The sequence below is a fragment of the Oryza brachyantha genome, chromosome 3 (genome assembly GCF_000231095.2).
Source record: "Oryza brachyantha chromosome 3, ObraRS2, whole genome shotgun sequence".
Lineage (NCBI taxonomy): Eukaryota > Viridiplantae > Streptophyta > Magnoliopsida > Poales > Poaceae > Oryza > Oryza brachyantha.
This window is the reverse complement of record NC_023165.2, coordinates 2,388,116-2,414,846: the sequence shown is the minus strand read 5'-3', so window position 1 is coordinate 2,414,846 and position 26,731 is coordinate 2,388,116. Positions and strand designations below refer to the sequence as shown.

Here is a 26,731-nt window from a genome sequence, read left to right as displayed (position 1 = left end):
GATATTAGCTCGTGAGTTAAACGAGCCAGCTCATGAGCTTTTCTTTTAACTCATTAATTATAAGGGACCACTATATTTTTCATACATTTATAACTTCTTAACTAGGCTATGACTGTAAATAAAAAATAATATGTAAATAAACTTTTATACATATATTTTTAGCGATCTAAAAGCCAGTGCTGGAAAATAGATTAAGGTGAAAAATAAAATCCAAAATTAACTCCGAATTGAATTTTAGGTTGAAAATTTAAATTTGGCTTAGGAACATGAGCACAAGTATAAGCAAAAGATGCGGGGTAGCGTTTACTCTTCCAATCACAATTAAACTATTTTGTATTTAGTGGGTGTTTATTAGTTAGTATTTATTCTTGTTCTTATGTTAATACATATTACAATAGTAAATTTATGAATTATATAGATGGTTTAAACCCATTAAAGAGCCATGGTTCGTTAAAGTAAGAGTACACGTGTCGAGGTGACTCGTTATCTACTGCTAACTTAAACTCCAATGCTATAAAAATAAATGAAATTGGAAAGACCCCTAAAACAATTCCAAAGTTAAGTTTTATCTAAGCAGTACTCCGTAAACAATTGCTGCTAAGTGCTGATCAAACCTAAAAGGCTAAAACAAAAACAGAACCCCGTGCACTTTACGCTCTCCGCGCAATCACACACGAACACGACTGTTTCCTTACGATCGAAGGCAGCAAAGCAAATATACCAAACTTCTCTGCGGAGAGAGTTCAGCCTGGAGCTCAACACACGCTCCTATATTATAAGAGGTAGCATTTAGCCGAGAGTGTACTTTATGCTTGAAGTCTATCATAAGCAGAAAGAAAATAACCTTTTCTTCTCATGTAACCCATAATTCATAAGAAGAGCTGAAACATTTTTTTTCATCTTATGACTATAATGGCTTGTTTTATAAGTGTAACCATTATCTTAATGTTATCTTTTCTATGTACTAAGACGGATACAAGAGTGTGTTTGTTTTTAAAAACTAAAGTTTAGTCCCTAGTCATATGGTATGTTTGGACACTTATTAATAAATAGTAAACATGGACTATTAATAAAATCCCTCCATAATCTTGGACTAATTCGCGAGACGAATCTAATGAGTAATTAATCTATGATTAGCCTATGTGATGCTAAGTAAATATTTGCTAATTATGGATTAATTAAGCTCAAAAAATTCAACTCACATATTAGCTTTTACTTATAAAATTAGTTTTTTTATTAATCTATATTTAATATTTCAAATTAGTGTCTAAATATTCCACGTGACGTTAGGCTAAAAATGGGTAACCTCTCGTAGTCCGCTCGGCCCATCCGACTGCCCGCCAGGACCCAACTCGGCCACGGGCTCGTGGGCCCCCACATATGTCATATAGTCATAGACACTCCGGATCCGAGCCCGCCCCAACCCGCGGAGGGAGAGAATCCCAAACCCCTTCGGCAAGAAAGAAGCTATTTTAAAGATAACTAATCCCCTCGTCTTCCCCACAGCAAAACACTACTCCACCCGACACCGCCACTGCTCTCAACAACCCGGGAGCGTCCCCCCGCGAAAACCTAGAACCGAGACCTCTCGAATCCGCCGAGACTCCCATGGCGAGCCCCGGAGAGCCCTCCTCCTCCTCCGATCCGTAAGTTCCCCTCCCGATCTAGGCTCCTTTCTCGATCTGGTCGGTGATGGGTTTATTCAACCTGTTTGGGGGTGGATTTTTTTTTGTTGGGGCCGGTGTTGTGAGCAGGAAGGGGAAGAAGGATTATTCGACGGCGATCCTCGAGCGGAAGAAGTCGCCGAACAGGCTGGTGGTCGACGAGGCCACCAACGATGATAACTCCGTCATCGGGATGCACTCCGACACCATGGAGAAGCTCCAGCTTTTCCGCGGCGACACTGTGCTACTCAAGGTTTGGGGACTTTTTAACTGTGAAATTCTTTCTGTTTATGCTTCAATTACCTTGGACTGAGGATGTTGAATGTTGATTTGTTGGTACTTGTCCTGGAAATTAGGAACTCTGAATTGTGAATATGCAAGAAAAAGTAACTGAGGATTTTGAACGTTTAGGACTATGTTTGGACGTTTCTACTGGTCCGTAGGGGATATGAGTAAGTTATTAGTGAGGTTTATTGTTTTCTTCTAAGGTTTCTTCATATTCCTTAGTCTAGGTTGTTACTGTAATTATGCTATGATCAGTGATGTAATTTGATTGGAGCTTACAACCAACCCGTAATTATGTCGTGGTTATTACAGTTAACCTTAACTTCACAATGATACTTATGTAGTTCTATAAATGCCATTAGGTTGGGATTATGGTTTTCTTTGTAAGATAAATATTGTCACTTGATTATTTGCTGCTGACATTCTGGTTCACTGCATCACAGGGTAAGAAGAGAAAAGACACTATCTGCATTGTGCTTGCGGATGACACATGTGAGGAGCCGAAGATCAGAATGAACAAGGTTGTCAGGAAGAACCTGAGGGTGCGACTTGGTGATGTTGTTTCTGTTCATCAATGCCCAGATGTCAAATACGGCAAACGGGTGCACATACTTCCAATTGATGATACGGTTGAGGGCATCACTGGAAATTTGTTTGATGCCTTCCTGAAACGTAAGATTTATTTATCACTTATATATTTTGATTTTCTCTTATGGAAGCCTCTGGATAGAGATTTAGAGCTTTGCTTCCATGTTCTAAAACATCACTAGCCATGTCATACTTGCAAACCTGTTTGTTTGATACTTATTCTATGTTGAAGGAAGATTTGATTTTGTGGGCACTGATGTTCAATACTGAGTTGTCCATATGTGAATACTACTAATTTTCATGAACTGTTATGCTGTACATTAACTGGCTTGTTGCTAATATTGGTAAATATGACACCTTGATGTGTTTAACAGTTCTCTTGAAACTGGCTAGTGTCTGCCTTCTTACATCCTGCTCTCGACTGATACTCTTTTTTTGAACTTCTCAGCATACTTCCTTGAAGCATATCGTCCTTTGAGGAAAGGAGACCTTTTCCTTGTTAGGGGTGGAATGAGAAGTGTTGAATTCAAAGTTATAGAGACTGACCCTGCAGAGTACTGCATTGTTGCACCTGATACAGAGATATTCTGTGATGGTGAGCCTATTAAGAGGGAGGATGAGGAAAGGCTTGATGAAGTTGGTTACGATGATGTTGGTGGAGTCAGAAAGCAGATGGCCCAAATCAGAGAACTTGTTGAGCTCCCATTGCGCCATCCCCAACTGTTCAAGTCTATTGGTGTGAAGCCTCCAAAGGGCATACTGCTGTATGGACCCCCTGGCTCTGGCAAGACCCTCATTGCTAGAGCTGTAGCTAATGAAACAGGTGCTTTCTTCTTTTTGATTAATGGCCCCGAGATTATGTCCAAGCTGGCAGGAGAAAGTGAGAGCAATCTCAGGAAGGCATTTGAAGAAGCTGAGAAGAATGCGCCATCAATCATTTTCATTGATGAGATTGATTCCATAGCCCCAAAGAGAGAAAAGACCCATGGAGAAGTTGAGAGGCGTATTGTTTCACAGCTGTTGACTCTTATGGATGGTCTCAAAGCTCGTTCCCATGTCATTGTCATGGGTGCTACAAACAGGCCAAACAGTATTGATCCTGCTCTCAGGAGGTTTGGTAGGTTCGACCGGGAGATTGACATTGGTGTTCCTGATGAAGTTGGGCGGCTTGAGGTTCTTCGGATTCACACTAAAAACATGAAGCTGGCTGAAGATGTGAGTTGTTGCTACTAATATTCTTGACATAGCGTATATATATTTTACTATATCATCCTCCCAGTTAATCTTTTATTGGTTGCATTTTATTAAAAAATGTTGTCATTGTGTTTGCAGGTTGACCTGGAACTCATTGCCAAAGACACTCATGGGTATGTGGGTGCTGATCTTGCTGCTCTTTGCACTGAGGCTGCTCTCCAATGCATCCGTGAGAAGATGGATATTATAGATCTCGAGGATGAGACCATAGATGCTGAGATACTGAACTCAATGGCTGTTACAAATGACCACTTCAAGACTGCACTAGGGACAAGCAACCCATCTGCTCTCCGTGAAACTGTGAGTATTTGTAGCATGATCAATTTGCACATTACCAGGATCTATTCCCTTTTGTTTCCGAGGCTTACGTGCTAGGTTCCCTTTCAAATTCAGGTCGTTGAAGTTCCAAATGTCTCTTGGGAAGACATTGGTGGACTGGAGAATGTTAAACGGGAGCTGCAGGAGGTACTTTGCTCTTTTTTGTTCATATCCACTTTTGAGTTCTTATTTGTGGTTCTTGTAGCTTATTAACATATTTTCAATACCTTGCAGACTGTCCAATATCCAGTTGAGCATCCAGAGAAATTTGAGAAGTTTGGCATGTCTCCGTCCAAAGGTGTTCTGTTCTATGGACCTCCTGGCTGTGGTAAGACTTTGTTGGCCAAGGCAATTGCTAACGAGTGCCAAGCTAACTTCATTAGCGTCAAGGGACCTGAGCTGCTTACCATGTGGTTTGGTGAGAGTGAGGCCAATGTGCGTGAGATCTTTGACAAGGCTAGGCAGTCAGCTCCTTGTGTCCTCTTCTTTGATGAGCTTGACTCAATTGCTACCCAGGTTAGTATCTCCTGTGAAAGCATTCCACCATGCATATTAAACTAGCGAGTACCATAGTTTTTCATGATAATCACTATTGCTGACAACTTTAAACCATATATATTTCAGAGAGGAAGCAGTGTTGGTGATGCTGGTGGTGCTGCTGATAGAGTGCTGAACCAGCTGTTGACTGAGATGGATGGCATGAACGCAAAGAAAACTGTTTTCATTATTGGTGCTACTAACAGGCCAGATATCATTGACCCTGCCTTGCTCAGGCCAGGGCGTCTTGATCAGCTGATCTACATTCCTCTTCCTGATGAGCAATCTAGGCTGCAGATCTTCAAAGCCTGCCTCAGGAAGTCACCTGTGGCCAAGGATGTTGACCTGAATGCCCTTGCCAAATACACCCAGGGGTTCAGTGGTGCAGATATTACAGAAATCTGCCAGCGTGCGTGCAAATATGCCATCAGAGAGAACATTGAAAAGGTAACATAAATTCCTTGGGTACTATTTAACTCTAGTCACACGCTTCTGGCTTTATACTTGCGTGCTAACGGTGGCTTAAATTTTCAGGACATCGAGAGGGAGAGGCGGAGGAAGGACAACCCTGAAGCCATGGAGGAGGACGAGGTTGATGACATTGCTGAGATCAAGGCAGCTCACTTCGAGGAGTCGATGAAGTATGCTCGCCGGAGTGTGAGCGATGCCGACATCCGCAAGTACCAAGCCTTCGCCCAGACTCTCCAGCAGTCTCGTGGGTTTGGTACCGAGTTTAGGTTCGCTGACCAGCCAGCGTCCGGCGCAGGCGCTGCTGCCGACCCATTCGCATCCGCTGCTGCTGCAGCTGACGATGATGATCTATATAGTTAGATCCTTACTCCGTGCAATTAACTTCCGTGCTGCTTTCGTTAAGTATGTTTATTTCGCTTTGCTAAACTTGTAATATGTAAGATACGGGCAAACAGTGTACTGATTCTTAAGTTAATATCTTGAGAGCTGAGAGTTACTGGAAACCGAATTTCACTGTATCGTGAACGAGTATGAGTATATCTGTATATGGACCAATGGATTTGTTGTGGATGAGCATCGATAGATTTGGGATTCTGAAAGGTGGCTCCGGCTCAAAATGCGGAAAAGTTTCTGAAAGCTGGCTCCGGCCCAAAATGCGGAAAAGTTTATTTCCAAGTGAAAAATAATATGGATAAAACTTTGATATCCATATTGATTTGAAAGTGAATATTGTAACATAAGCTGTGATAAAAAAAATATAAGATCAATTACAAAGTTAAGATCTAAAATTTAAATTTTAAAGTGAATATCGTAGCATAAGCTATGATAAAAAAAATATAAAATCAATTACAAAAGTTAAGTTCTAGAATTTAAATTTTTTACTTACAAGCAGTTGTAAAAATGAGATGATCGAATTGTTTCTTGTCCTACGTCCCTCTGACATGGTGGGCCGTAGGCAGAATGCTTGCAAAGAGCAAAATAAATGTGGCATATTTGTAAATAAAAATTATTTTTAAATAAAAATTTTATACATGTTTTGTTATGATATACTCCATCCGTTCTATATTATAAGAATTTTTGGATTTGCTTACATTTATCTATATATCAATATATATGTTTTGTATATATGACATATAAATTTAAGTAAGGCCAAAATTGAAACTACACACCAATGCTGAAAAATAAACTTTGATCGATAAACTATAAAATTAACTCTAAATTATGGTTCAAAGTTCAAATTTTAGCATATATGCTTAAGTTCAGGCTTATATAAGAGAAGAAAAAGATGAGAATGATTATCTGCATAATCTCTTAGCATAATAAATGTAATCTCTTTACATTTCTATATAAACATACACTAAATATATCATATATATAATAATGTCATATAATAATAGAACAACACAAGTATTTGAACATTGCCCCCAAAACCTAATGTTTTATGCCCCTTCGGCCCACAACATAAGGGTGTAGTAAACCGCTGAAAACTATGTATATGTGTAACACGGTTGGACGTTTTGATAACAAAGAATTAAAAAATAAATCAAATTTAGACAAAAAGATATATACGAATTAATACATGTTTACATGCACACCTTGTATTATGTAACAAAGAAAAAATAGTTATAGCTTATATTATAGGTTAAAAAAACAAAAAAATACACTGTCAAACTGTTTGGGAAGTATGTGCGCAGAAAACGAGAGAATATTAGGGTAGGTAAAAAAGAGGAGAACACGACCTATATACGTAAATAACCTAGAAATATGACTTTGTTTAGCTAACAGACGCCAATGCTCTCCATCTCATCAAGACTTCTTGTACCGTGATTCTACCCCGTTACTCCCTGTTCATCCCTCAATACTCAAGAGTCAGAGAAATATCACTGAGACACGGTGAACCCGCAATGCACATTTCGATCGATTTTACACTCACTGCCATTTTTGGCTAGATTATTATCAGCTTTAACATGCTTGCTTCCCGAAATGCTAAATTTTGTATTTTTTTAAAAATCATATAGAAGTTTATCATAATTTTATGCTCTATGTCCCACTTTTGCACTTTTGATCGTCTTCTTATTTAAAAAAATTATGATTAGCATTTTTATTATTATTAGACGATAAAACATAAATAATACTTTATGTTTCACTATTTAGAAAACCATAAATTTTTTAAATAAGTCGAACAGTCCAATGTTAAATGTTACACACGGAAATCCACAAATATAGTTATTAAACGGAGGTAGTAGTAGTTAATTCATTGTTTATACTATTAAATAGGCATAAAAAATCAGATATTTTTCTTATCTTTCAACTTTCATCGACGAAAAACAAAAAGAACACAGTAGGTCAAAATTCTGTCGTGCTCATGTAGACTGAATACGAGCACGTCGATATATAGTTGGGTATTAGGCTAAAAGAAGGCCTACTATGCCTCGCCCAAGGCTCAGCTCTCACCGGATGTTTTCTGCTTCTTCCTTTTCCTTTTTTCGGTCCCAACTGACCTATCTGAGCGTCTCGATTGCTCCTGCCTGATCTCCAACAGTTTCGCTCTTGCATCTCGGAAGGGGGCATCCGATCTCATGGCCAACAATTCCTAGAAGAGGGATACCGAAAATGTCAGTTAACAGCAAAGACCTAGTAGTGTGACTCTTCGATGGAAAAGGTAGAATCTTACTTTTATATGATCCATTGCAGCAAGGTTGAAACCTATAGCATCCTTGCATTCCTAAAAGATGAAAATCGCATAAACAGCTAGGTTGCTGCAAAGATATTGTGTCTATTTATAATACAGAAAATACCAAAAGTTACCTTTACTCTATTGTAAAGAATATCTTTCAGTTCTGTAAGCATCGATCTTGCAGATGGTGTGGCAGTTAGTTGGTTGTGGTGTGTTTGAAGCAGCACTAGGCAAACCCTACAAACAAGCTCAACCTGCAGCATACTACAATCAATCGGGATTCGTGGAAACGAGGGTATAAGATCAGATAGGACAATATAAACATTTTGTGACAAGTGCGTGGAACTGCAATCGATCAATGGAGCCCAGGAAATTACCAACGAGCTACATAACTCTAACCGTTGAAAGAAAGCAATAAGTTAAATGATCTTCATGAAGCAGTGCAAACCTAGTCATTATGCACTACACAGATTATGTCATTTCCAGGATTCACCACAAATTGAACTTCATGAGAGAGTTAAGAGTATGAAGTATTGTGTGATGTGGAATGGTGTGATTTTACCCTTAATAAAGAAAGTGATATCTGACCGATGATACTGGAAAACATGCAGCCAAAAGAACTACAACGGCATATTCAAGGCAGACATGATAGAATTGGATATTTAAAAAGTTAACAGATAATTGCATTTGATGACATATTACAGCATAAAGAACAAAGCAGTACAGTCTTTTAACCTTCAAAGGAACCAGAGACCACTCCTTTAAGTAAGACATGAGCTTCAGTGCATCCGAGAACGGCAATGACTGTTCCAGTGACAACACAAATATGTAATCAGATAGTGAATGATCATACATGGATAAATCTGTTTAAATATGATGATTAACACAATGAATAAGCTTGATAATATCTCTATGGATTCAATTGACAATGCCAAATTGAACTATGATTCATGATTGCTTGTCTGGATTGTAAATGTGACAATTCAACTGATATGGGATAAATTTCAATTTCAACAAGAGTACACATAAGAAAGATGCTTTCTCGAAGCATAAAAGTCATGAAGGATAATGACTTATGGTCTTGAAAGCAACTACGTGAGAAATACAGGGCAAACTAAAGGAATTACTTAGGCCGATAGAGAAGATGATGAAAAAAACTTACAAGGAGAGCCTGTTCCAAGTCATTTGCACGGACATTTGAAACTACATTCAGAACATAATCCGATGGTGACTGCCCTTGCATTATAACATTGGGTTGAAATTGTGCTCCTCTCCCATTATTTTCTTCTTCCTAAAAAAATAGAAGTGAACAACTGAAAGTAAATATTCCACATGGCGAGTCATCATTAAAATTATAGTATCAAGTAGCAACAGGGGTGTGTTGACATTATGTTTTTAGATTTACTACCTTGTGCTGGTGAAGTCGTTTTACTTCTTCCTCAGCAGTGTCAAGTGCATCAATAATTGCATCCGCAGCAGTAACAGTCTCTTTTGTTTTCCTACCAGGAACACCTACAGAACCCTCATCTGGAGCACCATCTTTCTGCCCATATCTATGATCCACGGTACTATCCAAATCAGCCTCAAAGGTTTCCTCCAATCTTTTCTCTTGCTCTTCCTGCATTTATTTTTATGGGTTTCAGAGCTAGAAAAGACAAATCTCTGAGAGGACAGAAAATCTAAGCAACATTCAACAACAGAACTTCATTAAATCAACACAATAATCGCATACCTCAATGAAGAGCTGTTCTTCGGTACGATCCCAACGCCGAATAGAGCGATCATGAGAACCTGTTACAACAAAATCACCACGGCTACTGATGGCAAGACACCAAACTTCAGCATGGTGTCCTTCCAGTGTTAATAATAACTCGAATTTATCAGCATCCCAGTACTTCACAGTGCGGTCTTTCCCAACACTAAACATATAGTGTGTTTTATAAACAAATTTAACATCCATCACACTGCAAATTGAACACGAGAGAAAAAGGTGTAAGGGTTGTGATAACAGACATCAACAAAAGGAAACAGAAGAGCGAGAAATAACCTGTCAGCATGGGCAAAAATGGACTTATGGCAGTCACCAAAATCCATACCCCAAATTTTCAAATTTTTGTCCGCAGAGCCAGTAACTATGAGAGCTCCATCGGATGATATATCCATGCAGAGAACTGGAAGCTTGTGTCCATAGAGGGAAAGAAAAAACTTCAGTGAGTCCATATAGAAGACCTGCAAAACACGCAGCACAGTATATTAGAGGAAATCAATGAAACCAGAAACTTAATTCTGGATTCCTTCTCTATTTCCAGGTTGCAAGGTGCCAACTGGTTCCCATAGATATCAAGAAAAGTTGAGTATGAGTTCTCACAAGATTGTGCAGGATGCCAACTGGCATCTCATGGATATCAAGAAAATTTGAGTAACAGGACTACAAGAGCTTACACGACAATGTTAATAATAGTAGCTTTGCTCAGATCAATATTAATGCAAAAAGAACCGGTTACAAGCACTTACAGGGAAGCAACAGCGCGAGGAGCAGAAACTAGCTTGAAGAAACAGAAAAGCAGCACTCTGAATCCAAAAACAATTAACATGGCCGATTTACTTTCCTACATTCTTTCTTATAGCTATTTGCAGAGGCTTTCTCTAAACAGTAAAGATTTTATGGAGAAGCAAATTAAGAATCATGTGGGCATTGATTCATAAAATCCACTCATAATACACAGAATACATAAACCATACTCCCTCCATTCAATAATAATAATAATATAAGAAATTAAGAAAATCTAGTGTTGTTTGGCAAAATTAAGGTAAGGAATGGTTCTGATTGGTTGAGATGAGGAGGTATGTGGAGATGCACTTATATTCACAAACTTCAAACTCTATATGTCCTTAAATTTCTAGAGGGAGGGAGTAATAAAAGGCTGCATATTCCTGTCTTATATGGGTCCCCAATAAAAAATAGTACTTTTTTTAGATAAGTTCAAAACCGCAACTATAGCAAGTGTGCATGACAAACCTTGACTGTGCTGTCCAAGAGAGCAACAGCAATATGCTTCCCAGTTGGACTGATTGTTACTGCAAGGACATCGTCATTCATTTTCAAGGTTCTCACATTCGTTACACTCAGCTGTTTAGAATCCTGGAACAAAAGGGAAAAAAATATTTGAAAAACCTAAGCAGATAAAATTAACGATGCTTATAAGAGTAACACTGAAATTTGATACAGACAAGAACAGGCTATTCAACAACAGTGAAACATAAGAAATTCTTTGACCTAGAAGTTATGTGCCTTTCAGTTGTTTGAATTCATAGGAAACAGAAGAAAAGGATAATGTTGCGATATATTGGCAAGTTTAATTAGGAATTTAGCAAAGACATGTCTTCACGCGGAGAACTGGTTTAACTAACTTGCAAGCAAAATAAAGTATAAGGATGTCAAAGAGATGTGCCACTTCTTGGCAGGTCAATAATGAGACATGATCAGGAAATCAGACTTTTTAGAATCATGGGGGAACAGACAATGCAAAGAGATTACAGAAGACTCACAGCATCAGATTTCTGCATCAATTGGTATTCCCAAAACTTGACATCATGATCAGCACTCCCAGTAACAAAACCCCGTGCACCAATAGTTCCATCCTCGTCTGCAATGAGTACAACTGATCGTATGGAACCAGCATGAGCTTCTATAACCTCAATAGAGCTTCCACTATTAATATCTATAATCTCCAAAGTACCACTCTTTGTGCCAACAAGGGCATACCGATTACCAGGAACAAATGCACTGCACAATCCATAATCAGAGTCAATTGTCCGAAGACAGTCCCCAGTACTAGGATTCCAAATCTTAACAGCATTGTGACTTGTTGACATCAGGAGGCTGTCATCTGAGTTAAGCGCAAGACTCCTAATATCAGAACGGTGTCCATGCATCTCAATGGAGTACATCTTTGACACATTCTCATTATCGACTGAGTATGTCTCAAGCATGTTATTGTTCAGAGACAAAGACAAGGTGGCAAAGCAGCCTTTTGGTGGATTGTTAGGAGAAAATGCAACCGAGCAAATTTTCTTGTTAGACCGCAAAACATGGAGAAGCTTAAATACATCAGTGACAACAGGAGTGGGATTCTGCCAATCTTGAGCTGACAAAGGGTCTATAACAGTTCCATTCTCTTCGGCAACAGCAGATTTGGCCAAAGCTTTCTCCTTCTTTCTGTGCATCCTCCTCTTGGCCTTCCGTAAAGCCTCTGTTTCATCAAGAACCCTATAAACATCCACTATCTTCCCAGCTACCTGGCATGCCACAAGGTTACCATTCTTATTAAACCTAATGGTTGCCACCCTTTCCTTGCTCTGTCTCGGAATCTCACCAAATAGCTTCAGCATATCCCACTTGCTCCAATCTTCACCCTCAGCTGATTTCCGGACTGTAAACACCCGCAGCTCTTGATCGGCTGAACCAGACACCAAAAACCTCTCACTGGGATCCACATCTATCGACCATATTTCACTGCGATGGCCACCAACAATCTGAAGGCAGTGCTGGGTGTCAAGGTCCCAGACGCGGATGAACTTGTCCTTGGAGCAGCTCACTAGCTTCTTGCCTGAATCCAGAAACACCAAACCCGTCACCTACAACGAGTAATCACCAGATTAGCATGACTGAACTTTGCTACCCAATGAAGCCATAGAAACGAACTGTACCCTACCTGATCACGGTGGCCACGGAGTCTGAAAAGGCCGGCCTGTGCAACGACGTCCCAGAGGATGATGTCGCAGTCCTTGCTGCCAGAGGCAAGTACGGCGCCAGAGGGGCCGAAGAGGAGGGCGGAGGCCGCAGAGCGGTGGCCATGGAGGGCCGCCTCGCAGGAGCCGGTCTCGGCGTCCCACAGCCGGATACTCCCATCGGCGTGGCCGCTCGCAATCTGAAGCAAACCAACACAGCGCACAAATGAAACCAACTCAAAATGCGGGAAGCAGCAAAAGAGGAGAAATTAGGTGCAGAAGGGGAACTGGAAGGCAAGGCAAGGCAAGGCAAGGGAAGGGAAGGGAAGTGTCAATGATACCGAGGATCCGGTGGCGGGTGCGGCGGAGGGGAAGGTGGCGAGGCAGGAGACGGCGAGGGAAGGGGAGGGGGAGGTCGTGGCGAACGAGAGGGAGGGGAGGCCGCGCTTGAGGTCCCAGGCGGCGAAGCGGTCGAGGGCCGCGGCGAGGAGGAGGCGGCCGGAGGGGTCGTAGACGACGTTGGACTCCGGGGACGCGACCACGCCGAAGGCGAGCGCCGGCTCGTACCGGAGGTAGGCCTTCACCATGGCGCCCCTGCCCGCCGCCGGCGTAGGCGCGAGGTGTGTCGCTCGGGTGGTTAGGGTTTATGGCGGCGCGCGACCTGGGTCAAGAGGTTTAAAAACACGCCCTAATAGCAAGAAAAAAAACTAATTAAAAAAGAAAAGGAAAAAAAAAAGAAGAAGAAGAAGAAGAAGAAAGCTCTCCTCCATTTGCAAGCCGCCACATCTCGTCGCTCCCTATCGTTTCTGCCGCACCGAGATGACGACGCCGGCCAACTCCACCGCCTTCTCCGGCGAGGTGTGGGCGGAGCTCCGCCTGGCCGACGCAAGCGACGTTCCCCACATCCACGCCCTCATCCACCAGATGGCGGAGTTCGAGCTCCTCACCGACCTCTTCGCCGCCACCCACGAGCTCCTCACCTCCACGCTCTTCCCCTCGCCACCGCGCCCTCCCCTCACCTCGTTCACCGCCCTCATCCTCGACCTCTCCCCGTCCCCGCTCCCCGCCTCGGCCGACTCCACCATCGGCTCCTGCCGCCTCGACCTCTCCGCGTCCCCGCTCGCCGACCCGGAGGCCGCCGCCTTCGCCTCCCCGCGCGGCGGCGGGCGCGTCACCGCAGGGTTCGTGATCTGCTTCCCCAACTACTCCACCTTCCTCTCCAAGCCCGGGCTGTACGTGGAGGACATCTTCGTCCGCGCGCCGTGGCGCCGCCGCGGGCTCGGCCGGATGATGCTGTCCGCCGTGGCCGGCAAGGCGGCCGAGCTCGGGATGGGGCGCGTCGAGTGGTGCGTGCTGGACTGGAACAAGAACGCCATCGACTTCTACGAAGGGATGGGAGCAGAGGTGCTCCCGCAGTGGCGCATCTGCCGGCTCACCGGCGCTGCACTCGACAAGTACAAGGGGGGCCAGGAGGAGAGCGGCAAGGCGGCGGCGGAATAGATCGGCATGGATGGAAAGGTTGCTTCTTGGTTGTCCAGTCTGCAGTCTGTGAGTGATTAGTAATAAAGGTACTGGATTTTGATTCCACTGCTCTGCTCCTTGTGGTGATGTATTTCTTGACAATGATTTACTTGATCAGTTCTTCATTGTGATGAATTAATGTGATGTCGTTTGCACTCATGTTTCTCATTCTCTGTTTTAGTATCAAATCCTGCATTGAACCACACTGATCATGCACTCATGTTTCTCATCCTCAGCCATGGATCAATTCTAATTCATGTTCATTTGTCTCCTGAATCATTGATGCGTCCACCGGGAATGCAAAATCGAAAAACTGAAAAGGTACAGTAAATGCTCTAATGGGTTATGAATTCCTTAGCTGGGTAATGTAGTGTAGTTTAAAGATGAACAAAAATATAAGTGCTACATGCTACTGACCTACTACTTCCTACATTTTTTTCATATCATCTAACCATAACATGTATTTTGATTAATAACTGCGTATATGTAACAACTCCTGAGAATTGTTGAACTTTTTTACAAGAACGAACTGGAATCTACATTGTTTCTAGGAACATGTAATTTCTTTCCAGTTTGAGTTTCTGAAGCGAGCTCTTTCTGCAAACTGTGGTGAGTATATAATACTATCGTGCTAGCTCGATTAGCTTATTCATTTACTGGATCACAGCCATCGACCTCTGTTTGATGAATTGTATTGCCTGAATGATTGAATCAGAGGTATATTGCGTAAGGCCTCGATGCAAGCTGTTTGTTCTTGTTCCATGTTCCATCAAGAAGTCAGATTGGTCTCATCAAAAAAAGAAAAAAAAGAAGTCAGATTGGTTGCAACACTTCAATATCCAATTGATGGCAGCATAAGGTGTATGTAAAAGTCATCAGCAATTTTTTTTTTTTTTGCAACAACACTCTATAATGTACAGAGCATATACTAGAAAAATCATATACTCTTGCATGGGTTCTATCAAATATTCACTCAATATACTATGAATTTTCGGGTCCGTCTCTCTAGTCTCTAGTAAGTAGTAGTAAGAAGCATGTCATTGCAACTAGTACAGCGTTTTCAGTATGCAGTTGGAAGTTAATTTGAACTAGCATTTCTCTTGTTAGTTGTTCAGGACCCAGGAATTAAATACAAATTTCACACCAATAAGGATTACAATTTACAAAAATCGATCCATACACACACACATTGCTAAAATCTATGGCCGCTGTTAGTTTCTTTTCCTGCGTGATATAGAATCAGTTGAGCCTCTTGATGCGGACGATGCGGCCGAGCTCCTCGCGCACGGAGACGAGCAGCATGTACGCCTCCCGCTCGCCCTGCACGTCCACCACATGCTGCACCGTGCCGCTCTCGCCGTCGTAGTAGCCGCCGCAGCCAACCACCCGCACCTCGCCGTCGCGCGGGTCGACCTCCGCCACCTCCTTCCTCTTCCCCTCCGTCACCGTCAGCAGCAGCACCGCCCCATCATCGTCGTCGTCGCTGTACTCCACGCACCGCGCCGCCTTGACGCCGCCGCAGACGTCATCGAGCACCGGCACCATCGTCTCGTCCATCAGCGGGAACACCTCCCCGGCGATCTCCAGGCGCTCGCGCGTGTCCTCCTCGGGCGGCAAGAACAGCGGCTTCCCCTCGTACTCGACGCAGTCGAGCACGACGCCCCCCGCCGCCACGCGCCACCTCGTCAGATGCGGAGCGTACGGGGAGGAGGACGCCATGACGATGGTGTCGGCCGCCGGCGGCGCGAAAGAACAGCGGAGAAGCTGGTTAATCAAGCTAGCTACGGCGGCGGTGCGCTTGGCGCGGAATCGGATCAGCAAGTGCAATGCCCTCAGAGATGGATCGAAGAGAGTGCGCTTTGCGAATGAATTGCTTAAGCTCTCAAGTCTCATCAGCGACAACTTCTGAATATACAATGCGCGCGCGAACTCGTGTGGAAATCGGAATCGGTGTCCGAGTCCGAGTCGATCCTGCTTCCGCTATGGCGGTGTTACGAAATGTGTTTATAAGGATAAGGGTACGTGTGTATAAGAACATGTATATGGGTGTTTATTAGCTGACTCTCTCAATTGTCACGTAAACCATCGTCACGTAAACAAATTTGGTGACGTGAAAATGAGAGAAAATGAGAGAGAAAAATTATTATTATGCATGACAACGACTTAGAGTCAACTCTTAGCATTTAAGGAAACTTTCTTGCATGAGAGTGTATAAAAAAACTAACGTAATAAAAAAATATGTATTAATGAAAAAACCACATATAATTATAGTTTTATACGTATCATTATAAAATAGACTATTATTGCTTACGTGACTTAAGATAAACTCTAAAATAGACTCTACCACCGTTGATCATGCCCTTTCGGTAACCCAAAGATGATGATTCGGTAATTGTGTCCGGGCGGTGGAGGCCCTTTCCTGCTAAAACGGGCGGGAGCTGCACATCTCGCTTTCTTTCTTCTCGCCTACTCCAAGCCTCACCACCGAGGTTCTTCTTTCTCTCCACGGCTGTCGCTCAGCTTTCTTCTCAAGAAAAACACAGTTCTTTCTATAAATGCAAACGACGCCACCTATCCCAAATCGTAATAGCAATAGCAACAGCGCAAGAACACATCCCCTGTTTTTTCTCCAGTCAGAGAGAGATCGAAAGTTTTTCGTTTTTCGGCGAGAGTTTGATGGAGGAGAAGGCGGCGGCGGCGATGGCGTGCTACCGGAGGACGGTGGGGGAGGAGGCGACGTTCAAGGAGAGATCCAAGGACCTTCTCCGGCAATTCAAGGACGCGCCGGCGGGGGACCACTGGGTCTGTCTCAAGAACAAGGTCCGCGCCGCCGGCGAGTACGCCGCCCTCCGGACTCGCCAGGGCATCGCCATGTTCGGCGAGCCCAATGTAGGCAGCCTCTTGGGAGGCGCCAAGGACGACGACTGCAGCAAGACGCCGTCCGCCGAGCAATAGACGAATGGAGCAGTAGCATCTCGAATTCTCGATGCCAGAGGCGAAAAGCGCAAACTCCATAAATAGTGTTTTCTCCGTCTTCAAGTTTTAGTCGTTGCTGTTAATTAACCCAGGCTTCAGTGTGTAGTTATACCTTCTACTCTTTGGTAGAAGCTAGAATATTATTGCATCAATAGCTATCGGTAAATTTTCCCGAGGAATTTTTGTGGCTCTGTTTTATTCTTCATTAATTACAAACACTGAATTTTGCTTCCAACTCATTCTTCATGCGAGTTCTCACCCCGAGTAACAAAAGGCTCTGGACCTAGATTGAACAGTATTACAACATAGATTCATCACACGTCAGTCTGCTCGCGAAACATGTGACATCAACATATTCAAATGATACTTGGAAGTTACCCAGGATGATCTTGAAATCATACGATTTTCTGTTTCTCATAAACTTTATGGACTGTAGAAAGAATGAATGATCCCATGTCAATGGGAGAGATCAGCTTATGCAAATCTACGTTGATGCATCAGGGGGTAAGCCTCAACCCCCAACTATTTCTAGTCTCTACACTAAACACAATGTTAACGAAGGAATAAACACTACGCCTATCAGATGTCAGGTGGTTAAATACGTGGTCTGGTACAACAAACATCGCCCCAACGCAAACAGCTAGTGCTTTTGCCCTCAGCTGTAATCAGTAACATGAAAAGTGGAACCTATCAATAATGATTGAACTTCTTTCTATGGCGACTGTAGTCTGAGACATATCTAAAACTCTGACCACAGTCAGGAGCCGCGCACTTATATGGTCGCTCTCCTGTATGGACTCTGATATGCTCAGTTTGAGCCCACAACCACTTGAAAGTCATAGGACAGCCATCCCAGGGGCATTTGAATGGCCTCTCATCTCTGTGTACACATTGATGCCGCTTCAAGTATTTGTGTGAGCTGAAGCGCTTGCCACAAGACTCATCGGTGCATATATTGCGCTGGTGAGCGCGAAGTTCGGCTTTAGTCTCAAATGTCATATCACAAAACTCAATCTCGCACCGAAATGATTCTAATTTTGTCCTCTTCCTCTTCTTTGCAACTGAAGCTTCTACACTTTTTGTTTCATTTTCCATGTCTTCAACAATTGCAGGTCTAGTCCTTGGCCTCAAGCTTTCACACGGTGAACGGACATAGCTCCCAATGCTTTGCAAACTATTAATGTTTGACTTTGATCTGTTCTTTCGTTTGAGTTTGCGTCTTGTATAGAATATGATATTTGTTCTATTTGAACTTCCAATGCTTCTAGACACTATGTCTGATGCGCAGAAGTCACGTGACCGATCAATGATAACTTTGCCCTGTGTTACATCATCTGCGGAGTGGTCATTGCTAGCCAGTGTCATCAATGTCAAGGAAGCTTTGCCAATCTCATCTTTTCCAGAAGCAACCTTAGATTCATTGGCTAGAACTCCAAGTAAAATATCAAATGAGTTTGACTCTCTATGCATGGATGTTTCATTTTGTCCAGAGATTGCAGTCACTGAAGCTGATTTTTGTGTGCCTTCTGAAATAATGAATTCACTACTTGGACATTCATGAGGTAATTGTGTGGCATGAATGCAATTGACCTTAGCGGCCTTAAGATCAGTCAAACTGGCCTCAGCCTGTTCTGGATTTAATGAGCGTAGCGGTGCCTTCGAATTACGGACTGCCTGAGTGCTCATCAAACCATGAGCCATAGACAGCTTTTCACTTGAAACGGCAGCATCAGAGGATACAGGGAAGTCCACGATCAGACTGCAACTTCTGTCACCACTAGAGATCATCTGATCACAGCTCGACTTTGGTGTGACAAGAACAGCACTACCAGCACATGTTTCAGGTTGACCATCTGTATCAGATTTGCTATCTTTCAATACAGTGTCAGAATGGTAAGATGTATTACCACAGCTATCCTCATTTTCAAGGGTTGATGATGCTGCCCCACCATGTAATTCTCCTGCAAAAGTTATGCCTTCTGTCAGGCATGGACGGACCAAATCTGTGATGGGATTATTGCAAGGTTCCATGGCCTCCTGATCTTCTTGAACTTGCAGCTGTTCCTCTTTGCACACTGAAGTTGCATTGTCAGATTCCAAGTACTCATGATTGCTTACCAAGTTCATGCTGCTTCTCTCAACTGTAAGTTCATTGTCAAGGAACTGTTGAACAGGATTACTGGAACTAGTCAACTCAGTTGATTCAACATCACATTGTTCTCTGGTAGGTTTGGCAGCTGACACTGCAGCAGTTGTGGGTGCACCCTGGGAATCAAATGAACAGATAGGGTCATCAAATGAGCTCACACTAACCGGACCCTCACAAACTTGATGCATCATAGGATATTCAGCGACAGCAATAGGGATGTTAATAAGAGAATGTCCATCTTGATCATTCTCCTTGGGGCAGCAGCTCATATCAGCTACATCACTGGTTTCTTTCAGGACACAAACTTTTTGCAAAGTTTGCTCACTTTTGACATTCTCATGAGCATTATCAGCAGTGTCTATCGGAGATTTTGTAACTGCAGGCTTAACCTTGTCTGGAGCTGCCACAACATCAGGGCTGGAAGTATAACCAACGACCTTATATGGAGTCCGCGCTTTCCTGCAGAGCCATTTCAAATTTGGAACAACTGAAATGGGTGATGGCTTGGAAAATAGTCCCCAAAACGATAAAGGAGGTTGCTTTTGACTCCCTGATGTTTCTTTCCTAATCTTGGAACAGTGTTTCAGGTTTAGACCCATCCGTGATGTCCAATCTGTTCCCTCTTCCTCATAACCCTCATCATCAATTGAAATGTTAATCAGATGTAAATCAGACTTGGAAGCATTTGCTAGGGCAACATCTTTATAGTCGAAATGAAACTCAATTTCCTCAGCTATTGATATAGCAAGTGCTTTTAGTTTGACATAATCTGCAGAAAATGGAGGGCAAAAGGTTATACATCAGTGAATTTCAGGGGACACAATCAAATAATCGCAGTTAAAACAAGACACCTGAATCAAATAAATGCAGTTAAAACCATTACATTGATTTCAATCGTGATTTAAAAACTTCAAGGAAGATATTTGGAAGAAATAAAAGGCCTCACAACATATAATAATGTTGTCAGCTAATCTCTCTTATTTTCAATCAACAGACTTAGCAAGACATTTTCATCTTTCAGAAACATGTGATTGACAAAAATATGTCAAGAAAACAATAAATAAATATCCACATCCAGTGTGCAGGATTAAGACAAGCCACCCAACAGTTACATTGAATGTGACAAACAGAAGTCGGCACTCAGCATCAATCGTACCTGCATGGCATATGATGAGGGTATGGACTCCACCTTTGCTCGCAAGCAACTCCTCAATCTCAAGGGCATGCTGTAAGCAAAAGATTCGAGGTCGTGCAAACGTACAGCCTGTATTCCACCGCATAGTTCCATCACTAACTTCTACAGCTTGTACATTAATATGACCTCTGTCTGTTTGTTTACTCAACTCTGAGAAAGGACCATCGCTTGGTATTTTCTTCTCAGGGGTTTCTGTGTCACCATATGGATCAATGGTATCTCCACTGCTACAAGAACATGAAGTACTGCTATGTTTCCCTAGGGTTCCATCAAATTCCTTTCCCTTCAAACTAGTGTCACTTCTATTTGGCTTCAAATTCTGATGGCTGAAGTTAGCATTTTCTACAGGGCTGGACGATTTACTGGTGATGAGTGAGCATCCTGATACATGGGGCAGAAACATTTGTCAAGTTTCTATACATAAAATAAAACAGAACGGATCATTAAGGTTGACAAAGAAGATGTTTAAGTACAAAAAAAAGTATGGTACAGATTATTAATGGAAACTGATTTATTTAGTAATAAGAATGTCAAGAGATCACCTAGACAAAAGTTCAGGAATCTAACTTATTAACAGAAAAAGATTAAGGCAGCACATGTCATGTATATTACTCTTGAGTTTTAACCAGGTAACAATGTACATTGTACAATAAAATATGATACCTAACCTAGCTGCATGCCTTAGATTACAGCTGAGTTCAAATGATCATAATACCCTTGTGTGCATTATTATATGTTGCTAAGAGGAGCCAACACTCATGATCCTCCAATAAAATATATGTTCAAGTGCATGACAATAGTTCCCTGTTGCTGAGGTTCTTTGTAAGAATACTATCTGCCTCAATATAGATCACTGAAGGCCATTAGAACAGCAGTGATGTCATGTGAAGTACTCACGCTGTGAACGCAGTTAATTTATTTGCCATAGAAGATAAGACACTTCAAGAATATCTAAGTCCTATAGATAAAATAAATCTACATGCATCATACAAATTCACTTTATTTCAAAACATTTATAAATATACAGAACTGAAACACAAAAAGCTTCAAAGATAATAAAAGCATACCAGAGCTACCATCATTAGGAGAGCATGGAAGCACATTTGAAGAATTCTCTTTTTCACAGCTCACTTTATATCTTTCCTTATCAACAAGGGAAATCTCTTCCAGTGCTTTTCTGGAAGGTTGCAAGATGGCCATAAATGGATAGCCAAGAATCCCACAAGCAACACATGTCAATGAACCAGAATCAATGCTCAAATCAAAAGGCAGGTCATCATCATCATCAGTATCAAGTTTTTCTCCCTCGGGAGCTTGCTTGCTATCCGTAGACAAGCCTTTAGATATTGTCCCAGTAATATATTCAGTACCATCTGATGAGCAGTTATCTTTTGAGTTGGATTCGGCAGGTTCAATTCTGGGGCCATCTTCACCCTTCTTTTCATGAACTTTTAAGGCGGATGAGCAGGGGTGTAGAGCAGTAAGCGATGGAAGCAAGTCAGGCTCCCACAGAACAACATTATTGACCGATTTCTTTTCAAGAAATGAACATAAAAGTTCATTTTCACTAATCATATCCTGCAAGAATTCCTGTTTAACCAGCAGTTCTCTTTCTTCCTTTTTACGATCTCTTAGGCGAGAAGTTCGGATTCCAGTCAGTAGTTCTCTAGGGTTCCTGAAATTAAAATGAATCCAGCAGACTCATAAGTATCTATGAAAATGATTTAGTGTCGTTAATATAATATGGGCACAAAAAAGATGAGATAGCACAAAAAAGATGAGATAATGATTAAATATAACAATCAAATGTGTACTTAAATATTAAAAAAATTGAGTAATCAATGAACTTTCAAAACACAAGGCAATCATGCGAACAACAAATGGACCATGCATGCTTTCAAAAAAAAAGAACAATGGATTTAAAAAAAAAGGCAAGCCATTTCTATGGAAGCAGTCAGCCAACATTCTGCATGTTAGCTTCTCTTCGGGAACTGTGCAGTGATAGCTTCCAGAGAAAACATGGCATTGTTATAGTGGCAGAGTACCTAGGATTGTCATACATCAGCACTTCCGCCATTTCTTTTGTTTCTAGATCAAGTATATATTCAGGACATTTTGGCTTCTTCTGTTGTTTCAGTTATTTATCAAACTTCAAATTTCCATGTATATGGTTAGTTTAATATATACTATGAGGTGGACCTAGGAAGGAAGGTTTAGATGACTTAGAAAACTATGAAGAAATCATGCTGAGTGAAGGCAGCAATATACATCTAAAACCTCTCTATGAGTTCTCATTGCATCGGATAAATATCTCAAAGTAACCTTCAACCATGTTCCACTACCATCTACTATCTACAATAATTCAGAGAGCACTACGCTATAAATAACTAAACCATTGCCAGATTCAAAATATAAAACAGTAAGCTGCCAAATATATATAAACACACGCATATAGATATGAAGGTGAAAAAACATATAGAATTTAACATCAGAATTGTTTTGCATTAAAAAAATAGCATAGGGGAGTCGTGAATGCAAATTTCCTAATCCCTGGGGCATCTAGCAGGGATATTGCACCTTAAGGGGATGAGGCTCAGTAGAGGCAGGGGCTATATTTCTAGTTTCTATTTCCATTGGACATACTTGGAATACAATCTGATTTAGCTAAGGCCGTGTTTGTTTGTTTCCGCTTAGGATTATTATAATCTGAATTATTATTGAGCAAGAGTCCATAAGCTGGATTGTTATAAGCTATATGAGCTGTTTGTTTTTCTAGACTATTGGAGGCCTAGATTAGTGGGTTTGTAAGGCTAAGTCTCAATTCAATCTGGACTGGGAGATGAAGGGGCACGAAAATCTAAAAAAATGGCAAGGTGGGTAATTATTTTGAAGTATCCAAGGGTAGTGGGTCTTTAGCCACCCAATAATATGAAAAAAAAAATCACCCTTAGAGGAGCTTATCAGATTACAGTAATCTAGGATTACAGTAATCTAGGCTCTATATTATAATAAGCTATCACAATAATCTAATCGTTTGTTTCAGATTATTTCTATAATCCAAATTGCAATAATCCTAAGCTGAAACAAACATGGCCTAAGTCTAGCACCTAGGCATTGTGTTGACCCTGGAGTGTCGTGTCTCCCCAGAGCACCATGACAACTTCGTTTTTGCGGTTATGCATAATCCTTCTATTGTGCAGACCTAAACAGGCATCTAACCTACCCACTAGCTGTAATATTTGGCTTGTTGGAGGACAAAGGTAATATTTTGTTGCATCAGCCTATTGGTATTTAGTAAGATGTAAAAACTAAAAAGGACAGTATTCTCGGCAAAAACAAACTCCAACAAGAAAAATTACCTGGATATAAAAGAAACTGCTAGCAGGTACAATAGCTGTTGATGGGAGAGCATTGGAAGATAATTCATCACAGCCCTTCGAACTGCAGCCTCTTTAGCAAACTTCAACCATTGGGGAGTTGCAAAATTTGCAGCTTCTCCACAATTGAAGCCTGTATTATATTGGATAAACATTAGAGTTGCTGACTGCATGTATAGGCTATAGCAACACGATATAATAAGGCACCTCCTGAACATGCTAGGCTGCAGAGTGCATTAGATATTCAGTTTCTATAACATACCACGTAACTATCAATTGTTTCTTTTGGTTCTAAGAAGTAAACAAATCACATAGATAGGTTGACTCTCAGATATAAGTGAGATCCTCAGGGGTGCCTCAGTGTTACATAAAGCCATGAACGCAAATAGGTTATAGTAAGAAGCAGTGTGCACTCTTCAAAAACTTAATATAAAGATTAACAATAAATCTAAATCACCAAACTATTTAGTAGTTAAGACAGTGATAAAAGTATCAGCATTATCTTGCTTCAGGAAACAGGTATCAAAGAGTATTAATTTGACCACTAGTATCATCTGTTGTCCGGAACAAACTAACTTGTTTTGAATTACAATTCATGATAAGATAAAACATTAGCGTTCAATTATAACTGATCATATAGTGCTACCATGGCCCTATCGCATTGACAACCTTCTGCCTAGATCTATGAAGCCACAGGGACTGTGCATCCTAAAGAATTGTGTTAATTGACAATACCATAAAGAAATTAAATTAAAGGAACATACAAGGATCAGTTAATTTAACAACTAGCAAATGATGACGGATCGAACAAGTATTTTGAGATCAAAATATGTATGATTTGACCTACCATGGCTAAAGCCAACATGGTAAGCCCTTGGGAACGTCACCACGAACTCACCAGGATACTGCACCAATCTGAAACACAATGCATGTCAACATAGAAATTAATTACAAATGGTGTGTTGATTGCTGACCGTTTCAGAACTTGTACCTACAGCAGGGCACACCACTGTCTATAAGGACCTCTGGGGACATTAATGTTGTTTTCTCACCAAGCACTGCTAGTGATGCTGCAGAAATCAACAATCAGAACTCATGTCATCCTCACAGGCAGTTGGGCACTGCATCTCGATAAAGAAACACAATACAAGACAAGTACCAATGCGATCAGGGTTGCCTCCATAGCCATGCACACGGATAACTTCCTCTAGCTCAACAGCACGATCACCAGGAACTGCATACCACGTCTTTGGTGCGCCAGTGTGGAGGAAGTTGAGACTATGCAGATCATGATCCTCCACATGCCACGCAAACCAGCTGAACAGCATACCAATGTAAACCATTGGAGAAGTCACCCCAGGAACATCGTCAGGCATGAACCGTGTGAGGGAACCAGGAGCCCGTGCAATTGCTTGCAGGTTCCATGGGCTATTTGACAGCCTCCAGCCTGCACTCTTCTCCCATTCGTCCATTGGGGCACTCTCTCTTTTCCGCTTCTTCTTGCGTTGCAACTGCACAGGAGCAGCAAAACCAGAGCCAGGGACATCATTGGCGTACTCAATATAGATAGGGCGGTCTGCCGATGCCTTCCAGAAGAGGGATTCCACCGTGAGCGCAGACGGTTCGTTGAGGCCAGAGAGGTGCGTCTTCGAGAAGGCGCGGGACTTGGCCTCAAACTGATCGAGCGTGTACCTCTCGCCACTCTGCCACACCTGCTTCAGGACCTGCGGCGTCGGGCGGCCACGCCGCGCGGTGCCGAGCTCCTGGTGGCGGGTCGTGAAGACGGCGGCGGAGGCCGGCGGCGAGGAGGAAGGACCGGCAGGGTCGGAGGTGGTGGGAGCGGGGGCGTCGCAGGAGGAGACGAGGGAGCGGTTGAGGTGCGCGAACACGAAGCGGCGGGAGGGCCGGGGGTGGGGCGGAATGACCTTGCAGATACCATACGCGGCGGCCTCGCGCTCCACGCGGGAGAGGAAGGCGATGGGGTCGGCGAACTCGGATTCCGTCGGGCGGTACTCCGGCGCGCGGGGGAGGCCGCGTAGCCAGGCCGGGACGGCGGGATCCGGCGCACCAGCCGGCGCCGCCGCCGACGCCGGCGGCTGGGGCGCCATCGGGGACGCGCGGCGCGGCGGCGAGGCTAGGGTTTTGGGAGGCGGGGACGGGGAGTGGAGGGGAGCATTTGGGGTTTGAGGAGGGGGAACCGGGGAAGGGAGGATTAGCCAGCCGGGGAGATTGTGAAGACGGGAATCGCGTCGCGGGGTATGGCCGTATGGGGGGATGCGGGCGGTGTGGACTCGAGTTTGTGGGCGGTGGTGGTTGGTTGCCCGGCAGGGAGGCGCGGTCGTCGGCCCGCGGGCTCGCGTCTCAAGGCTCAAAGGTTAAAATTCTGGTGCCCCTTTTGCGCCTTCTCGTGGAATGTGGATAGGGACGGTTATTTTTGCGCGCATTCAACAAGCGGCTAACCGCCTCTCGGATGATCTCCAAATAAGTAAGAGAATGGAGTGAAAATTAAGTAAAGCTCTTTTCAATAAGTAAGAGCAACTTAATGAATACTATGATTTTTTAATATAACTTTCTTATATAAAACATCTCGTTTAACAATTTGGGAAGTGTATTACACGGAAAACGACGGAATCTAGTTTAGCTAGCGGACGGAACGAATATGGCCTAATCGGGTTCACGTTTCAGCCACACAAAGGATAAAAAATACTAGTGAGACCCACACTCTCTCGATGGCTTTAACCCACCCTTCTCATCTCTCTTTACCTTATTCTTTTTCTTCTCTTCTCCCTTCTTCTATCTATCAGTTTTTCCAATCTATCAATCTATCCTCTCCATAGTCAGCGTTTACCCCACTCTATTGGTCATGATTGAGGACATGGCATGATCAGCTTTAATATGAAACCCACCACCTCGCTTTTGCCTCTTTGTGTTTGCCTTTATTTCCTTATCAGTTTCGCTATCGCTATGTGAGTTGAGCTTAGTTATGGC

General features: G+C 42.6%; 5 protein-coding genes across 8 annotated transcripts; 3 read left to right on the top strand and 2 right to left on the bottom strand.

The window, feature by feature from the left end:
- The first annotated feature begins 1,517 nt into the window (after positions 1 to 1,517).
- On the top strand, positions 1,518 to 5,681 carry LOC102707752 (cell division control protein 48 homolog E-like). Its single transcript, XM_006649350.3, has 9 exons — positions 1,518 to 1,646; positions 1,755 to 1,917; positions 2,393 to 2,621; positions 2,986 to 3,752; positions 3,870 to 4,091; positions 4,185 to 4,256; positions 4,344 to 4,625; positions 4,734 to 5,093; positions 5,181 to 5,681. The coding sequence occupies exons 1-9, from the start codon at positions 1,609 to 1,611 to the stop codon at positions 5,475 to 5,477; spliced, it is 2,430 nt and encodes an 809-aa protein (XP_006649413.1). The 5' UTR covers positions 1,518 to 1,608; the 3' UTR covers positions 5,478 to 5,681.
- Positions 5,682 to 7,457: 1,776 nt separating this feature from the next.
- On the bottom strand, positions 7,458 to 13,203 carry LOC102712152 (WD repeat-containing protein 3). The gene is made up of 12 exons (XM_006650985.3): positions 12,867 to 13,203; positions 12,510 to 12,725; positions 11,344 to 12,432; positions 10,814 to 10,936; positions 9,842 to 10,023; positions 9,527 to 9,758; positions 9,203 to 9,412; positions 8,957 to 9,085; positions 8,530 to 8,598; positions 7,926 to 8,048; positions 7,792 to 7,842; positions 7,458 to 7,710 (listed from the first exon to the last, which is right to left on the bottom strand). Exons 1-12 carry the CDS (start codon positions 13,110 to 13,112, stop codon positions 7,561 to 7,563), a joined length of 2,820 nt encoding a protein of 939 aa, XP_006651048.2. The 5' UTR covers positions 13,113 to 13,203; the 3' UTR covers positions 7,458 to 7,560.
- A 36-nt stretch (positions 13,204 to 13,239) lies between these two features.
- Positions 13,240 to 14,967, top strand: LOC102707472 (probable acetyltransferase NATA1-like). 4 transcript variants are annotated; one of them, XM_015835414.2, is made up of 3 exons: positions 13,240 to 14,093; positions 14,283 to 14,367; positions 14,762 to 14,967. In XM_015835414.2, the coding sequence occupies exon 1, from the start codon at positions 13,345 to 13,347 to the stop codon at positions 14,023 to 14,025; it is 681 nt and encodes a 226-aa protein (XP_015690900.2). In that variant the 5' UTR covers positions 13,240 to 13,344; the 3' UTR covers positions 14,026 to 14,093; positions 14,283 to 14,367; positions 14,762 to 14,967. The 4 variants fall into 4 exon arrangements, with proteins under 4 accessions (XP_015690900.2, XP_015690899.2, XP_015690898.2 ...); XM_015835413.2 differs by having other exon boundaries at positions 14,570 to 14,967; XM_015835412.2 differs by having other exon boundaries at positions 14,283 to 14,655.
- Positions 14,968 to 16,647: 1,680 nt separating this feature from the next.
- LOC121053849 lies at positions 16,648 to 17,281 on the top strand. Its single transcript, XM_040521851.1, has one exon. It carries the CDS (start codon positions 16,723 to 16,725, stop codon positions 16,999 to 17,001), a length of 279 nt encoding a protein of 92 aa, XP_040377785.1. The 5' UTR covers positions 16,648 to 16,722; the 3' UTR covers positions 17,002 to 17,281.
- Positions 17,282 to 17,377: 96 nt separating this feature from the next.
- LOC102711871 (lysine-specific demethylase SE14) lies at positions 17,378 to 25,851 on the bottom strand. Its single transcript, XM_006650984.3, has 7 exons — positions 24,903 to 25,851; positions 24,735 to 24,813; positions 24,591 to 24,658; positions 23,726 to 23,876; positions 21,434 to 22,041; positions 20,328 to 20,747; positions 17,378 to 19,940 (listed from the first exon to the last, which is right to left on the bottom strand). Exons 1-7 carry the CDS (start codon positions 25,849 to 25,851, stop codon positions 17,713 to 17,715), a joined length of 4,503 nt encoding a protein of 1,500 aa, XP_006651047.3. The 3' UTR covers positions 17,378 to 17,712.
- Positions 25,852 to 26,731: the final 880 nt, after the last annotated feature.

Coding starts and splice junctions, on each gene's coding strand:
- LOC102711871 (XM_006650984.3), bottom strand. CDS start 25,851: ATGGCGCCCCAGCCGCCGGCGTCGGCGGCGGCGCCGGCTGGTGCGCCG. Junction 23,877..24,590: donor CCATGTTGGCTTTAGCCATG/GTAGGTCAAATC, acceptor AATATAATACAG/GCTTCAATTGTGGAGAAGCT. Junction 19,941..20,327: donor CCTCATCATATGCCATGCAG/GTACGATTGATG, acceptor CATTTTCTGCAG/ATTATGTCAAACTAAAAGCA.
- LOC102707752 (XM_006649350.3), top strand. CDS start 1,609: ATGGCGAGCCCCGGAGAGCCCTCCTCCTCCTCCGATCC. Junction 4,092..4,184: donor CATCTGCTCTCCGTGAAACT/GTGAGTATTTGT, acceptor TTTCAAATTCAG/GTCGTTGAAGTTCCAAATGT. Junction 4,257..4,343: donor TTAAACGGGAGCTGCAGGAG/GTACTTTGCTCT, acceptor AATACCTTGCAG/ACTGTCCAATATCCAGTTGA.
- LOC102707472 (XM_015835414.2), top strand. CDS start 13,345: ATGACGACGCCGGCCAACTCCACCGCCTTCTCCGGCGAGGTGTGGGCG.
- LOC121053849 (XM_040521851.1), top strand. CDS start 16,723: ATGGAGGAGAAGGCGGCGGCGGCGATGGCGTGCTACCGGAGGACGGTG.
- LOC102712152 (XM_006650985.3), bottom strand. CDS start 13,112: ATGGTGAAGGCCTACCTCCGGTACGAGCCGGCGCTCGCCTTCGGCGTG. Junction 10,024..10,813: donor TCTTGGACAGCACAGTCAAG/GTTTGTCATGCA, acceptor CGTGTTTTGCAG/GTCTTCTATATGGACTCACT. Junction 8,599..8,956: donor ACTTGGAACAGGCTCTCCTT/GTAAGTTTTTTT, acceptor TCACTGGAACAG/TCATTGCCGTTCTCGGATGC.